Raw genomic sequence first — 16014 nt, 5'->3', positions numbered from 1 at the left:
ACGTTGTAGCCCTCGTGTCACTGAAGATACTATTGTCTCAGACTATATTCACAAAAATCTTTATTTATTTTTAACCAAAATCACTAATCATTTGCAAATAAAATCTCATATATGTAATGAGTTTATTTATGCATATTTAAATTGAATTTATTTGAAAGTATTAAACTGCGCCAGCCAACGTGACAGTATGGGAATAACAAATCTCGGAATGTCGCCACTAACCAATCAAAATCAAGCATTCCACAGCACCACTTTATAATTTAAAATAATAAAAGTTGTTACTATGGCTTCTTTCAGAGCTAAATGCTGCATTGACAAGGCGGCAGAGGTCACCCGGGCCGAAACGTGTAACCCTGGGGGAACTGACGCCCTGCTCAGAGGATTTACCCGAGGGAGAGGAAGGTGAGTGGACATCAAAGAGATTAGTGCAATGTTTACATCAGTTATTTACACAGTAAAATCTCCTAGTAAGCAAAAACTGAACTGATCCCTAATAAAAAATATTATACAACATTCGAATAACAAACTTCTCTTTCATCTTGTGTATCTGCCCACATTTCTGTCACAGCGAAATCTGGCGAGAGAGAAGAGAGCACTGGACCGATCAATGAGACAGACAGCACAACATTTACAGACCAATCAGAGCAGAGCCCAACCGGGCCCAGCGATCAAGTGACCAACCAGGAGAAGGGGGAGACAGTCACAGAGCAGCACATAACACAGGGAGAAACATCAGACCAAAGAACTGAATCCCCCTCACCTGAGACACATATGGACTGACCATGCGCAAATCTATTTTTCAATTATGTGTACCTTTGCCTTGCACGTCAGATTATGTACAAAAGAATGGATTATGAACAAATGCGTTTTAAAAAAAGAGTAAAACCATAGCTATACTTGTTAATAATTATTAAAAAGTGAAATCTGTTGTGTCATTAAAAGTCGTGGCTGTTTTCTGTTTTCTTGCTCTTTGGTAATGAAAAGCTAAAATAGTAATTTGAGTACATTTACCTAAAATGAAACCTGTAAAAAGAAAAAAATTTGGAAATTTAAAATGGGCCCCCTGACGTATGAATGTTTTTACATTAGTTAACAAAGTACACAAATGGAATTTATTTCATGAAAATCAGACTTTTTCCATGTTTAAGTGCTATAATTGGGTCCCCAGTGCTTCTATCAACATAGACAATGTGATTAAGAACAACCCAGTAAAAGGTTTTAGTAAACCATTCTCTGCAAGCACATGAAAAAATAGGTCATTGACATTTGGCTCCCTATGTGACGTAGAAAGGGGATGTTATTATAATATTACCGCCTTTTAATCTGCACTATCCAACCACGGCACCGCCATTTAGTGCAAAGAGGGAGAAAGAAAATAATTGACAGCACAATTGAGTTTTAATTTCAACAAACCACCATTATGGTGATCAGTGTTTGTATTTCATCAGCTCATTTGCATTTAAAAGGACATGCTATAATAAATTATCTATGGGGCATTTAACAACACTAGCACACCATTTAAGCAAAGACCATAGATTATATGAAAATAGAATGAGTATCTGGACATTCAGTGAAACATCTGCCATAGTTAAAGGTGCAGTGTGTAATTTTTAGAAGGATCTCTTGACAGAAATGCAAAATAATATACAAAACTATATTATCAGGGGTGTATATCAAAATGAACCGTTATGTTTTTATAACCTTAGAATGAGACGTTTTTATCTACATAGACCGAGAGTCCCCTTACATGGAAGTCGCCATTTTGTGCCACCATGTTTCTACAGAAGCCCAAGAAAAATAACAAATATACACTTTTAAAGCACAACTTCTCGTCTAGATCCGGTCGTGATGCGCCAGCTGACCCCACTACGTCATGACGTCAAGAGGTCACAGAAGACGAACGCGAAACTCAGCCCCAGTGTTTACAAGTGTGTTAAAAGAGGACCGTTCCGACGTTGTTGTATGTCAACTGATAGTAATTAATGTCTTTGTGTCAGTTTATTGTTTACAATGGTCCACAAATGTGCGTTTTATATATGTAACACGTGACCTCCCTACGTCACTACGCATTTCGTTAGGACGCGCTGGACCGGATCTAGACGAGAAGTTGTGATTTAGAAGTGTATATTTGTTATTTTTCTTGTCAAAAATGACAATCGTTTTGCTAGATAAGACCCTTATGCCTCGTTTGGGATTGTTTATAGTCCTTTGAAACTCCGTCGAAAACTTTTACGTGTTGAGTTAAGTGTTAATTGTTGGTGTCTATTAAAGTCCATTAAAATGAGAAAAATCCTGCAATGTTTTCCTCAAAAAACATAATTTCTTCTCAACTGAACAAAGAAAGTCATTAACATTTTGGATGACATGGTGGTGAGTAAATTATCTGGATTTTTCTTTTAAGAAAATGAAATATTCCTTTAATGGACAAACGTTTTTACTAAGTTATCTCCGGCGATGAAATGTTTGTCCGGTGGTGGCTATCGTAGCTTCTTTATGTATTTCAAAAGCGAGGGTTGGACAGTGGACTGAGCTGTTGGTTGCAATTCGCAACCTCACCACTAGATGCCACTAAAATTTACACACTGCACCTTTAAAATAGCATCTGTTAGATCCCTGGATCTGATGTTTAGAGTGTACGTTTACATTTTGGCAGATGTGTTCATCCAAAGTGACTTACATACATGTTTAATCAGTCTCTGTGTTCCCTGGGATTGAACACATGACTTTTGCACTGCCACTGATTTATTATCCTTATGGTCTATTATTTATCATCACAGTCCTGTACAGGTGTGTTAAAGGGACACTCCACTTGTTTTGAAAATATGCCCACCTTCCAGCTCCTTTAGAGTTAAACATTTAAATTCCCACCGTTTTGGAATTGACTCAGCCAATCTCCGGGTTTGGCTGTACCACTTTTAGCATAGCTTAGCATAATCCATTGAATCTGATTAGACCATTAGCATCATGCTAAAATAAACAAAGAGTTTTGATATTTTTCCTGTTTAAAACTTGACTCTTCTGTAGTAACATCGTGTACTAAGACCGACTGAAAATTAAAAGTTGCGATTTTCTAGGCCGATATGGCTAGGAACTATACTCTCATTCTGGCGTATAAGGACTTTGCTGTGGTAACATGGCTGCAGCAGGCGCAATGATATTACGCACTGCCCAAATATAGTCACCTTGGTAACTTTCAATAGCAGGGGACTATTTTCGCCAGACCCCGGAGATCAGCTGAATGGATTCCAAAATGGTAACAATCATATGTTTAACTCTAGAGGAGCTGGAAAATTAGCAATTACCAAAACATCAAAGCAGCTTCAAACCTCAGTAGATGCAGAACAGCAAAGGGTGTGGCCAACAACACCACTGTAATACCTAAAAAAAAAGCTCAGATGGCTCATCTAGGTCATCCCTAAAAACACCACCCAAGACTTAATGACATCTTTGAGATAATGAGGTATCCACTAAGACAGAAATTAATGTTTCAACACCTGTAAAATATTTCTGAAATACAAAGATTGTTTGCAGCAAAGCCTACATGATTTGAGTCATCATCCTGCGTGTGTTTCTACACCCTGCTAACACTACATTACACCCTCCAGTAAGTGATGCTTGTGCAGATTTGGCTTGTGAATGTTAATAGAAACCAGGAGAGCCATCTGTGAGTGTAGACGTGTTGGAGAACAGAGATGCAGCACCAAATCATGAGTAAAACCTTTTTAGCATTACGTCTATTACAAACTACAGCACCCTAAAGTTATTCTAGTTCCTGGCAGAACCTTTGAATTTATGGTCTGTTTAGCATCAAAACTGCAATACAAGATCAACATTTAAGCTAGGAAAAGTAAAACAAGATCTAATATATCTTATTATAATTTAAACTGTTTTATTTCATGAAAATACTAGCAATTGGCACTTATTATACAGTTAGAAAATTAAACTTGTCCTGAAAAAAAAGGTGGAAAGTGTCAGTTTCTCAAGAAGACTGTACAATCAAAGACAACCACAGCAACAATGAGCAGTCACTGTACCCCAAATGACTGAACTTTATAAAAATAAATCCATTTGTGCAATTGAGAGACCATAGGCTCGGAGGAATAAAGCATAGCTTTCAATGGGACCCATCAGCATTACCACTAAAGTAAGAACTCCAGACGACTCCATTCATAAAACACCCAGATTCCCATTAACCCACGCCATACAAGGTTTAAATGAAACTTCCAGAAAACAAGAACTTCCTGAGGCCTTGTAACAAGGGAGAACGAAAGTCTACAAATGAAAAATTAAACAATTTATATATAGTTTGATAATTCCTCAAATAAGTGCTTAAAGATTCTGCTACACTGTACTATCACTGTAAAACCTAAAAGTTAACTCAACTCAAACCATTTAAGTAAACCGGTTGCACTAGTTTTAAAACACATACATCCAAGCACTGTGAACTTAAACAAATTGAGTCATATGCAGTTATGCACTCACATTTAAGTTCACACTACTTAAATATAAGTGCATAATGCACATGACTCAAGTTCACAGTACTTAAATGTATGTGCCCCAAAACTTAAATGGTCTAATGCAACCGGTTTACTTAAATGGTCCGAGTTAAGTCAACTGTTCGGTTTCACAGTGTAAGATCTGCCAAAAAATGTATATCACTCTCAGTTGTTTCTATTAAGCCTTGCATCTAATTTAGTTCACAGAATTGTTGAAAATGAAACATCCATATAAGAGGATAAGCATCTAATTTTATATACTTCTGTACACAAACGTGGGGTTCTGACTTTGATTTTTCTTATCATTTCAAATGACAGTATGTTGTCATTTAATTTATTTTTCTACAGAAATATGACTGTAGGTTAAACTAACAGTTTCTTTGGTGAAGGTATAAGAGATTTTGTTATAAATTTAGCTAAAGTCTCGTTTACATTCACATATGAGGCATAAGAGGTGAGGCTGCCACATATACAATATAATGGGCAAGTTAGGTATCAAAGCAATATTATATCACTCTAATATATACAGAAAAGCAATCCAAAGGCCAAATCCCAAAGCCAAAAACACTCAGATGCTAAAACAAGTCACAAATATATAACAAAATATGCAACCAAAGCCACTTAAACTCCAGCAAGGAATCCTTATGCTGTGAAGAAATTACATCCACACACATAATAGTACATACATGTAGCTCCATGTGCGTTTTGCTGTAACCTCTTAAAGAGACAGTTCAGCCAAAACTGAAAATTTCCTGTTATTTACTAAACCTCAGGCCATCAAACATGTCGGTGACTTTATCAGAAGAACAATAAAAGGTACATTTTTAGATGAAACCATGATGCTTTGTGATTTATACAGTGCGAGTACACTGATGCCATTACTTTAGAAGTCAAAAAAGCAAATACAAGCAACACAATATATTGATACTGGATGGGCTGAGGGGCAGTAAATTAACAGCAAATTTTCATTTTTCTGCAAACTATCCCTGTGAAACATATGCCACATTAGGGGGCAAAAAATAAAACATTGTGAGTAAGAGAGAAACTTAAAACAAACTTTAAGCCTTTGGCCTAAAATATTAATAAAATCAGTGCAAAGATAATGCAGGTGGTTTTGTTTGTTTAGTTACCCCCACAAATAATTTAAAGGAAAGCTGAAAGGGGTTTCAGTATGTACAGAGCAGAACTAAAATCATACAGACTCCACCTAAAATCATCTAAACATGTTAAAAAAAATTAGTGTTAAGAAAATGCCAGTCTGCATCATTAGTTAAATAATGCATGTGCAAGATGACACAACGCATCAAGGTAGCTCTTATGTCATCTTTTCATCAAATGCAAAGTCACCTTTTACTCGGTCTCATCACAACACACTCGTGGGAATCCCATTTCAAAAGAATAATATTCTGTATATATAATAATATTCTGAATAATGTTCTGTATCAAAAGAAACAAGTAGTTGGGACTGTTTGGAAAGTAAGGCCTCCATGTTTTGCATATGATGCCCAGGTTAGTCCTTATGATGGCAGCCTGGTGTGCCAGTGTCTTGGTGCTACAGGGTAGCCAAAATTCTAAGGAAAGATATGATAAAGACACACAAAGACTGTCCCACTCCAAACACAAGGGCCTCCAAAGAGAACATGCTTTTTCCAGCCGCCTTATACACTCCTGCTATGGCTGCACTTGTAATAAAAACACACAGAGATTTGTTCACACAAATCTGATCTTCAGGACTGACTTTCTGCATAATGTACTTCAGTTGTAAAATAAAAACTGCATACTTGTTAGAACCCCTCCAAACAATGGGCCTATGATGCCCATTAGCAGGATGCCGATGGGGAAAAATCGTGCCACCTTATGTCTCCGGAGCGTCGTGAGAGCCAAAAGGGCAGCGGGCAGGTGGAAAACCAATGAGGACACGACAGTCCACAGGAACACACCATACCACATTTCTGCAAAAGATCATAAAGATTAGTCAACAGTATCGCCTCGGTTTCACAAATGAGGCTTAAGACAAGTCTAAAACATATGTTTAAGATGTCTCCACTGAAAATAACGTACACTGATAGATCTTAAAATATGTCAGTGACACTGAACGTATTTTTTAAGGCATCTTTATAAAAGATTCGTAAACATCTTAATTTAGCTAAGCCTCTTTAACTTTATCTACTGTATCTGAACGCAAGCATTTAAACACATGTAAACTTAGCATGACAAGCTAACGCCGTAGCTAACCCATCAGCAACCTAAAAGCTAATCGTACTTTTGTTGCACAGCATTAAATACATTACGAAAACGTTGTATTTTAACATCATAACCGATTGACATGATATTTGATCTCTGTCGTGGTGTGAATTCTCACCGGAGAAATCGCAAAGAGACGTGTCGTTCCTCCCGCAGTTGGTGACATTTTTCCTCGGCACTAAATTCAAACTGAGGATCTGTTTCACGAATCCTATTTCCCCGTTATAGTCCTGCATTTCTCATCTGATCAATACTGCGTGAAGCAAGTGTCAAACCCGAGAAACAACATTAGAAACGAGACGCGAGGGTTTGTTTTTAGCACAGTTGCTCATCCGTCCGCGTGAAGCAGTGAACGTCCGCGTTAGCTCAGCTGAGGAAAATGATGAATAGGCCAGGTTTTTTTTTTAACTAAAAGCAGCGCTAATCCAATTGTGCTCTACAGCATAGTATAAAAACTAGTAAACGAATATAGTTTAAACGACCAAGACTGTGTGCTCTTGAGATTAGATATGTTCGACATCACGCGACGCTACGCAGACCGATCTCCGTATGACATCCAAGTACCACGAGAACGATTCGGAAGCTCAACTTTAGAGTCGCTCTCGCGGTACTTTGATGTCATACGCAGAGAAATCTGCGCAGTGTCGCGCACACACACCATCTTTTTCACCTACGAATTTGCGAATAGTTTATGGGCGGGGCCTGTAGAATCCCTGACTTTTGTTTCTTCGCGCTTTCCGTAGGACTGATCTGCAAAACATACAGATAGAAATAAGCGTTGTTTAATAGCCCCAATGGCTTTTTACATATCAGATAATGCAAATAACTGACATGTTGGAAAGCCAGTAAAGCATTTACACGCATGCTCGAAGCTATCTGAAAAGCTACACTGTTTCTGTGTGTGGTTCTCGGCGTGTTTATCCGATTTAGCAGCTATTATATCAGCATATCATTTAGAAAAGAATGAATTATTCAGATTACGACTCGGATGGTTATGCCTCAAATGAGGATGCAGATTATGTCCCGTCCGGTAAGAGATGTTTTAGCATCAAAAGTTAGCATTTCTGTGCAACATAATGCTGTATGTATTGTACAGAAGCTAAAATGTCGCTAAATGATCTGTGCACTGCTCCGTTTAACCAGAATAATTTATTTTTCAATACTTTATATGCAAATACATTAAAAACAACAAAACGTGGCAACTAATGCATTTTCATTTGGGGCTTACAGAAATATTTAACATCTACAGAAGTGCCAGGATTATGTATTCAGAACAAAGGCTGGATTTAAAAAGTTTAATGCTTTGTGAGATTAGCTAAACTGAGTATTAATGTTCTGCTGCTTTGTGAACGATATTTCTAAGGATGTGAGAATGATAACAAAGATGCAACTCACCAAGACACCTGCTGGTCTTTTATCACCCTGTCCTGCTGTCTTGATCTTGTAAGGACAGCAATAAATGGGTTTACATTATGAAGAATAGTTTTTTTTAGCTTGTTTATAATGTCTGGCTGTAATAAAAAAGATTGATTCTCATTTGTTTTTATTTTTTGGGTCCGATGATAATCTAAGTGAGGATGATATGAATGAATGTGTGAAGGAAGATGGTCTGGAGGGCGAGGAACAAGATGGGCAGGAGTCAAAATGTGTGAAGAAGAAAATGAAGAAAACCAAAGGTGGAATTCCTATGAGGTAATATATTTATGATGTTCATTACTAAAAGGGCAAATTTGAATGCAAAGGTAAATAAAATGACAAACATTTCTCGGATGTTTTTTAAGAAAAAGGAAAAAAGGAGGCCTCAAACTTGTAGAAGACGGTGAGGGAAGTGCTGCGGGAAATGCTGCAGACCAACAGAGTGTCGAAGATGATACGAAAGATGATGTTTCTACAGACAGATCAAAGCAGATGACTGAAGAAAAGAAGAAGAAAGCAGACGATCTTTGGGCTAGCTTTCTGAATGATGTTGGTCCTCGACCTAAAGCACCAGTAACTTCAAGCACAGGCTCTCAACAGGTAAATAAGTACACTGTGCTGAACACACACAGTTCACATGGCTCCTCCAACTGTTTATTTTACCCAGCGGCCTGTTTATGTGCTAGCAGTGTCCAAAATTAATTTGAACGGGAGTAGAAAGTGGCTTTGGCAAGTAAATTAATTGTTGTTACCTGCCGCTTGGTCGGTATCTTTATCAGTAACATTACAAGGTTTAAATCAAACTGTGAAATGATCTAAATGGCGAGGTTGAATCAATGATCTCGTTGTCATAAAAATAAAAATAAAAATGTAATAAAATATTTGTTTTATTTATGAGCATTAGTACTTATTTCACCCTGCCTGGTCAAAATGTTGATTGTAAAAGTACTGTAAACATACATTATACATTTTTTGTGAACATCTTGCAGATTCAGTGATAATAATCTGAATTTTGTAAATGTTGATGTGGATCCATTGCAAAGACCCCTTAGGACGTATACAGGCTTCTGTACTGTGCAAAACAGTATTTTTTAACAGTATCAAAATGGTTCAGTCTGCACACATACACTCTTAAAAAGACACGCCGACTTTTTGGGACTTTAGTTTATTCACCATATTCCCCAGAGTTAGATAAGTCCATACATACTCTTTTCATCTCTGTGCGTCCCGTAACTCTGTCTGACGCACCCACTACTAGCCTAGCTTAGCACAAAGACTGGAATTAAATGGCTCCAGCTCCATTCAACATATCCCCCAGAGTTAGATAAGTCCATACGTACTCTTTTCATCTCCGTGCGTCCCGTAACTCTGTCTAACGCACCCACTACTAGCTTAGCTTAGCACAAAGACTAGAATTAAATGGCTCCAGCTAGCGTACTGCTCCCAATAAGTGTCAAAATAACACCAACATTTTCCTATTTATATGTTGTGATTTGTATAGTCACAGCGTGTACAAATAACAAGGTCAGATGAGACACAGCCAGTGATTTGCTCGCAACACCTAAGAAGCCCCATGGTGAGGAGCAGAGGGTTCACTCAGAGTTGTGCTAATCACTCCGCAGTATGCTAGCTGGAGCCATTTAATTCCAGTATGTGTGCTAAGCTAGGCTAACAGTGGGTGGGTCAGACATAGTTAGAGATGAAAAAGGTATGTATGGACTTGTCTAACTCTGGGGGATACAGTGAAAAAGCTAAAATCCCAAAAAGTCGGCGTGTTCCTTTAAAAATTTAGATCTTCAAAGCAGAGCACTTTTATTTTTTTGTGTTATATAGACCTGAAAGGTTTTGTTTGTGGTTCAGTGTTTTCCTTTTAGTTTTTTACTACCTCGCCAAATGTCTTGTGCAATTTTAATATGCTAATTTTTTTGTATTTCTCATAGTCCACATCCACAGCCGTCATAGATCAGCCCAGTAAACCTTCCACGGGGTCTCAGCAGGAGGATAAACCCAAAGAATCCTCCAAAATCACAATTACACAGGTGTTTGATTTTGCTGGAGAAGAAGTGCGGTGAGTTTGATGGCATTTAAAGGGATAGTTCACCCTAAAATGAAAATTCTGTCATCAATTACTCACTCTCGTGTTGTTACAAACCTGTAAAAGTTTCTTTGTTTTGATATACACGAATGAAGATATTTTGAGAAATGTTCGTAATCAGTTTGTGAGCCCCATTCAATTAGTATAGTATTATTTTTTCTTACTATGGAAGTTAATGGGGCTCACGAACGTTTTGGTTACAAATATTCCTTAAAATATCTTCCTTCGTGTACATCAGATCAAAGAAATTTATACAGGTCTGTAACAACACAAGAGTGAGTAAATGATGACCGAACTTTCATTTTTGGGTGAACTATCCTTTTAAGGCTTTGATTCTTTTATCCTGTCACCAGGTGGCAGCACAGATTCATTTTTAGAATGTAAAGCACTCAGCAGTGATTTCTGTATAAACCAACTATTAAATATCTGTGTATACAGTCAGTGCACTACTATATTTTACTTGATAATATTATATATGCAATGTTCTTGTTGAAATTGAATACTGTATTTTAAAAACAAATTAAATATAGTTATCTTAGCTTGTGTAGCACATTCTTATGGTAATGAATTCAAGTATATTGTATCTGTGACCAACTAACTGATGCACACTAAACTGAGCTGTCCAGTAAAATAATCAAATCCTGTAAAACATAAAAAAATCTAGCTCAGAAATGATGCAAGTGTGATCTACATTAATTCAAAAGGATAGTTCACCAAAAAGGAAATTTCTGTCATAATTTACTCAACTTCATGTTGTTCTAAACCTGTGTGAGTTTCTTTATTCTGTTGAACACGAGGAAGATATTTTTAAATGATGGTAAGCACACAGTTGACAGTACCAACTGACTTCCATTGTATGAAAAACAATTACTATGGAAGTCAATGGGTACCATCACCTGTGTGCATACCATCTAATATCAAAATGTTTTTTTGTGTTTAGCAGAATAAACTAACTCATACAGGTTTAGAACAACATGAGGGTGAGTAAATGACAGAAATTTTATTTTTTGTAAACTATCCCTTTAAGAACAGATCATTGCATGTAATTGTATTTCTGATGGTTCTGAAACTTATGATGACTTGAGCTTTAAATAACATGACCGTCTTACGGTTTCACAGAGTCACTAAAGAAGTGGATGCAAACTCACGGGAGGCCAAAAGTTTTCTCAAGAATGAGGAGGAGACGTCACAGGAGAACAAGGAAAAGGAGCCCATGTCCTCTAAACCAGAGCCCTCCGTACTGTCCTCTTCTGGATCCAGTGTACCACACCATCATTCAGTCTTGGGTGTTTTCTTATGTTATCATTTTTCGTTAGTTAATAATGCTTGACTGTAATTAGTCTTTTGCTTCTGATGTTGCTATTGTGGTTTCAGTTGGTAAATCAATTAATTCGTGGGTGGTTGGGGGGATTTGTGTATGTTCAGAACTAGTGGGGATGTGAGACATCATTGATCTTTGACAGCTATGACAGCAAGACTTTAAGAATTGAATTTCATGTGTGCCTCTAGAGAATAACCGGAGATCACTCACATATCCTTCAACCACAGTGTGCACAGATGTGTGCATGAAAGTTAATTCCCCCCTCCACTTCTGCAAAAGAAATCAAAAGTTGCGTTTAGGGTTTGGTAAAGGGAGAGGTTATCATTGGCTTCAAGTTCTTCCTCCTCACTTAACTTTGCCATGTTGTTAATTTGGACCGACCATCTTCTCTGTCCTCTGAGATTGTGAGTGTTTACTGAACAGGAAGTCATATTTTTCCTCACAGGATATACAGTAGGGGTGTTGGCTTACACAGCAGGAAAGCAGTTTGAACCCCACCCCTCTCTCATCCCTTTATCATCCAAACGACAGTAGCTTTTTTAATTCCAGCTTTAAAATACTCTAGAGCTTTGCTTTGCGCGTCTGGTTTGAATTTTGATGGCTTTGATAAATGCTCGTATCGTTGCCGTAAAGTCTCTGTGGTTTTAAATCCGGCCTCTTCATATTCCAATGGGTGTTACACACTATAGCACAGTAGGGTTGCTGCTTACACTATGCACAAAAAAGCATAAACTGTCTCTATATTTTCTTACACCTCTTATTTTCCTCATTTAAGCCACTCTTGTGTGATTTGAGTGATTGGTGGGGTTGATTCAGCACTTCAACCTCATAAAGCCCTTTCTTTCTCTCTCGATCTCTCTCTCTCTCTCGCACTTTCTCTCAAACACAGTGTCTCTCTAGCCCTTTTCACACAATAATTATGGAAAGTACACGGAAAATATGTCCAGGATTTGTCCGGTGATTGTTTTATTTTGGTTCATTCCCACTGCCAATGATTTTCTGGAATTTGTGCAGTCGTTAACTTTACACACATCCTGTAAATATCCAGTAAATACACGTGACGTGTGTTGTATTTGCGCACTTGCTGGATTTTGTCCTCAGCCTCTTCATTTTGCTTATTATCTGTTATTTCTCTCGTGACAAAGCACTCGCGTGCACTTATTTTCTGATTTGATCATGTTTTGTTATGCTGGTGAACGATCTCAGTTTCAGCACAGATAGTGAGGAGCTCCCTGATTATTCCAGTTTCCAGACATGTGTCATTGTAAATGTTGATCAGCATTTAAAACCTCGTGTCAGAGAGCTGAATGTTGTTTCTGCTTTTTTTTTTAAAGGTGCATTGTACTCTTGACAGAAATGCAATATAACATACATAACTAAATTATCAGTGGTGTATAAAGACCTTACTTAATGAACTGTATTGTTTTTATTACCTTAGAATGAGCTGTTTTTTTATCTAAATACACAGCGATCCTCTTATATTAAAGATGCCATTTTGCGTCAATTTTGTCAACGCCGATAGCGATGCAGAAGTATATTTGAAAACCGCCAAGTTGAGGCTACGCCGTAGGACTTATGCTGGATTCACACCAAACGCAGTAGAGGCGACAAAAACGCGCTATTCGCAGTAGTTAGACGCTTTAACATTTTAAGTTTAGTTGCTTCATTCGCGTGAAAAATTGTAGTCATTTAAAGCAACACTGTGTAGTTTCAATGTAAAAATGACTTACAGCTCCCCCATGTGGTTGAAAAGCGCAACAGTGCCTGGTATCAGACACTCTTCTGCAGGCAGGGGGAGGGGCGGGGCTGTGTGCTCTACCCTCCACCGCCACCGAGTGTGCTTGTAGCAGCTAGGAGGCTGCTCAGGTTGCAGCAACAGTACAATTTGTCCAGTTAAAAGTCGTTCTATCACTGAAATAATTTTAGAGACATTATTTAAAGGTAAAAAAACTACATAGTGTTGCTTTAAGACGTTCACACGGAAATTCGCGCCACGGCTTCTGCGACTCCGCTAGCTTCCTGTAAGCACGTCACTACAGAGCAAGCTCCTGATTGGTTAACGCGGCGTGATTTTCCACCAAAGTTCAGATTTTTCAACCCGCGCGTTTCCTGTGGCAACGCTCAATAAATGCGTCTTTAAATTGAGTTAACATTGAAATCACTCACGCTTGACACCTCTAGCGCGGCTGGTGTGAACGCAGCATTACACTCAACTAGGGATGGCACGATTACCGGTTTCACGATTAACCATGATAAAATGTCCTGACTGTTAGTATTATCGTTAAAAATTTATTTATCATTACAACCGTGTTTGATTACTGTGATTTTGAAAACTTTAAAATGAGCATACCTGGTGAGAATGATTTCATGAATGTGTTTTATGTATTCTTGTGCGTGATGAATAAAGCCTGATGTGTGCAAAATGTGTTACAGTATAATAACACAGACTTATCTTAATAATATTCATTTGTATCCTCTTTTCATTATCAATTTTATTTATTTTATTGATTGTCGTAGACTTACAAAAAGCTCTTTATGTGGAAAGTGCACTGTGTTGCGCACACACACTTCACCTGCCTCCTCCATCTGTTGATTTTACCCAGCAGCCTGTTTATGTGCGAGCAGTGTCCAAAATTAACACTTGCCGTGTGCCAAACGCGAGTAGAAATTGGCTTTGGCAAATAAACAAATTGTAGTCACCTCCCAGTTGAATGGTATTTTCATAAGAAACAAACATTACATGGTTTAAATCGACCTGTAAAATGATTTAAATGGTAAAGGTGAATCAATGATCTGGTTGTCATAGAGACAAACCTAAAAATGTAATAAAAATGATGCAAAATGCAATTTCAAGAATTATTTATGAGCATTAGTATTTATTTCACCCAGCCCTGTCATAAAGTTAATTTTGGACTCTGTCTGAGTTTGCATAAATGTGTGAATGAAAACCGATAGACACAGTTTGTAGGGCCACCACAGACAAATGTAACCTTCACAGTGTGGACCAGCGTTATTTTGTGTCGTCTAAGTGTTATCGATCGGAGGAGCAGCTACATTTACTGTTGCTTGTTCTGAGCTATACTGATGGCTTGATTGATTTGTCTGTCTGGTGTCCCTGTGGTCTCATCACAAAACTTGACTGACACCGAGATCTATCAAAGCTCTCTGAAACACACAGATCTCTGTACGCACACTTCATGGGCAGTAATGGCCCTATCAGAAACTCAAAGAAGGCGGCTGCTATCCTTTTTACGTTTGTTAAGTCTTTAACACTCACAAAGAGCAATTTGGAGGAAGTCTGCCCTCTGTTTTTCTGTTTCTGTTCCGCTTTGCTTTTTGCTTGCTGTATGTGAGTAAGTAGCAGTGCACAGCAGTTCTGGGAAACTTATGTATGTCTGTTTAAACTAATGATTTCCACATGGGCCAGTTACAGCTCTGCTTTTCTAATTATAGAGCCTCATATCCCGGGCCCTAAAAATAGGGCCCAGCTCCCTCCATTATAACAGAGCAGTTACACACTTCATACTGTGACTCGGGACTCGGGTCAGGCCGAGTGTGTGCGCGTGCTATTTAGGGGAAAAGACTAAAAGACTTTGCGTGGGTTTACTTCTCTATAGTTTTTTTTGGCAACACTTTACAATAAGGTTGTATTTAAGGAGCTTGGATGCAAAAGCCTCTAAATGCCATTTTCGTCAAAATGAGAAAATTATATTAACCGAATGCTCTCTGCAAATATTGCACGTTCATCGAATACTTTCGCTTCAATCTGCTTAATCCCTGCCTCAGGCCATTGAGAAATACTGGTTTGTTGGCAGAATTCATTAAAGGAAAACACCACCACTTTTAATATTTTACTTTTTACTTCTTACCTCAACTTAGACAAATTAATACTTAATGTCTATCTTTTTTCAATACGTGCACTTAATCTTTGTACAGTGCGTCGTGAATGTGTTAGCATTTAGCCTAGCCCCATTCATTCCTTAGGATCCAAACAGGGATGAATTTAGAAGCCATCAAACACTAGCCTGGTCCAACCAGACTCAGATTCATTTAATTTATACAGAGAGTCTGGCTACGCTCCATTGCAAAGCGTTACTTCCATTAAGGAGGGTCCTCTGTTGAAGTTTAAAACTATTGGATCTGCCCAGAGTCACTCAGGATCTGCCATAGGCGATCGCTAATGTGTGGTCGTGACGTATATCATGCACCGAAACCGGCCGGAAACAACAAGTCCGAATAATCAGACCAACAAAACGTAGCAAACCTGGTTCTTGCTCCGGCTTTAACTTTTGTATATTCGGCAGTTTTGCAACAACGGACCGAATAGCTTTTCTCGCGTCTTTCTCAGCTGCCATTACTGAACTACAACTCAAACTGACGCACAACCTCAACGTCATCGTTCTTAGCCACACCCCTCTGTTTACTGATTGGACCTGCAGATT

At 38.2% G+C, this 16014-nt stretch overlaps 3 protein-coding genes across 6 annotated transcripts in view; 2 read left to right on the top strand and 1 right to left on the bottom strand.

Annotated features, from left to right (window-relative positions):
* Positions 1–954, top strand: part of carmil2 (capping protein regulator and myosin 1 linker 2) — a 54013-nt gene extending 53059 nt beyond the window's left edge. For all 3 annotated transcript variants that reach the window (XM_055174379.2, XM_055174380.2, XM_055174381.2), the window contains 2 exons: positions 298–402; positions 569–954. In XM_055174379.2, the coding sequence (XP_055030354.2) occupies positions 298–402; positions 569–780 (317 nt within the window). In that variant the 3' untranslated portion in view covers positions 781–954. The remainder of the gene's footprint in view (positions 1–297; positions 403–568) is intronic.
* A 2913-nt stretch (positions 955–3867) lies between these two features.
* tmem170a (transmembrane protein 170A) lies at positions 3868–7342 on the bottom strand. The gene is made up of 3 exons (XM_073853584.1): positions 6859–7342; positions 6282–6448; positions 3868–6183 (listed from the first exon to the last, which is right to left on the bottom strand). Exons 1-3 carry the CDS (start codon positions 6974–6976, stop codon positions 6049–6051), a joined length of 420 nt encoding a protein of 139 aa, XP_073709685.1. The 5' UTR covers positions 6977–7342; the 3' UTR covers positions 3868–6048.
* A 164-nt stretch (positions 7343–7506) lies between these two features.
* Positions 7507–16014, top strand: part of cfdp1 (craniofacial development protein 1) — a 40242-nt gene continuing 31734 nt past the window's right edge. Inside the window, exons 1-6 of one of the 2 annotated variants that reach the window (XM_073853583.1) lie at positions 7710–7770; positions 8104–8183; positions 8300–8432; positions 8522–8756; positions 10097–10224; positions 11371–11515. In XM_073853583.1, the coding sequence (XP_073709684.1) occupies positions 8323–8432; positions 8522–8756; positions 10097–10224; positions 11371–11515 (618 nt within the window). In that variant the 5' untranslated portion in view covers positions 7710–7770; positions 8104–8183; positions 8300–8322. Of the gene's footprint in view, positions 7771–8103; positions 8184–8299; positions 8433–8521; positions 8757–10096; positions 10225–11370; positions 11516–16014 lie in introns of both variants that reach the window. The other variant, XM_073853582.1, reaches the window with a different exon arrangement.

Source organism: Misgurnus anguillicaudatus, chromosome 15 (assembly GCF_027580225.2).
Source record: "Misgurnus anguillicaudatus chromosome 15, ASM2758022v2, whole genome shotgun sequence".
NCBI classification, from domain to species: domain Eukaryota; kingdom Metazoa; phylum Chordata; class Actinopteri; order Cypriniformes; family Cobitidae; genus Misgurnus; species Misgurnus anguillicaudatus.
The sequence above is the reverse complement of the archived record's forward strand: the minus strand, read 5'-3'. Positions and strand labels throughout refer to the sequence as shown.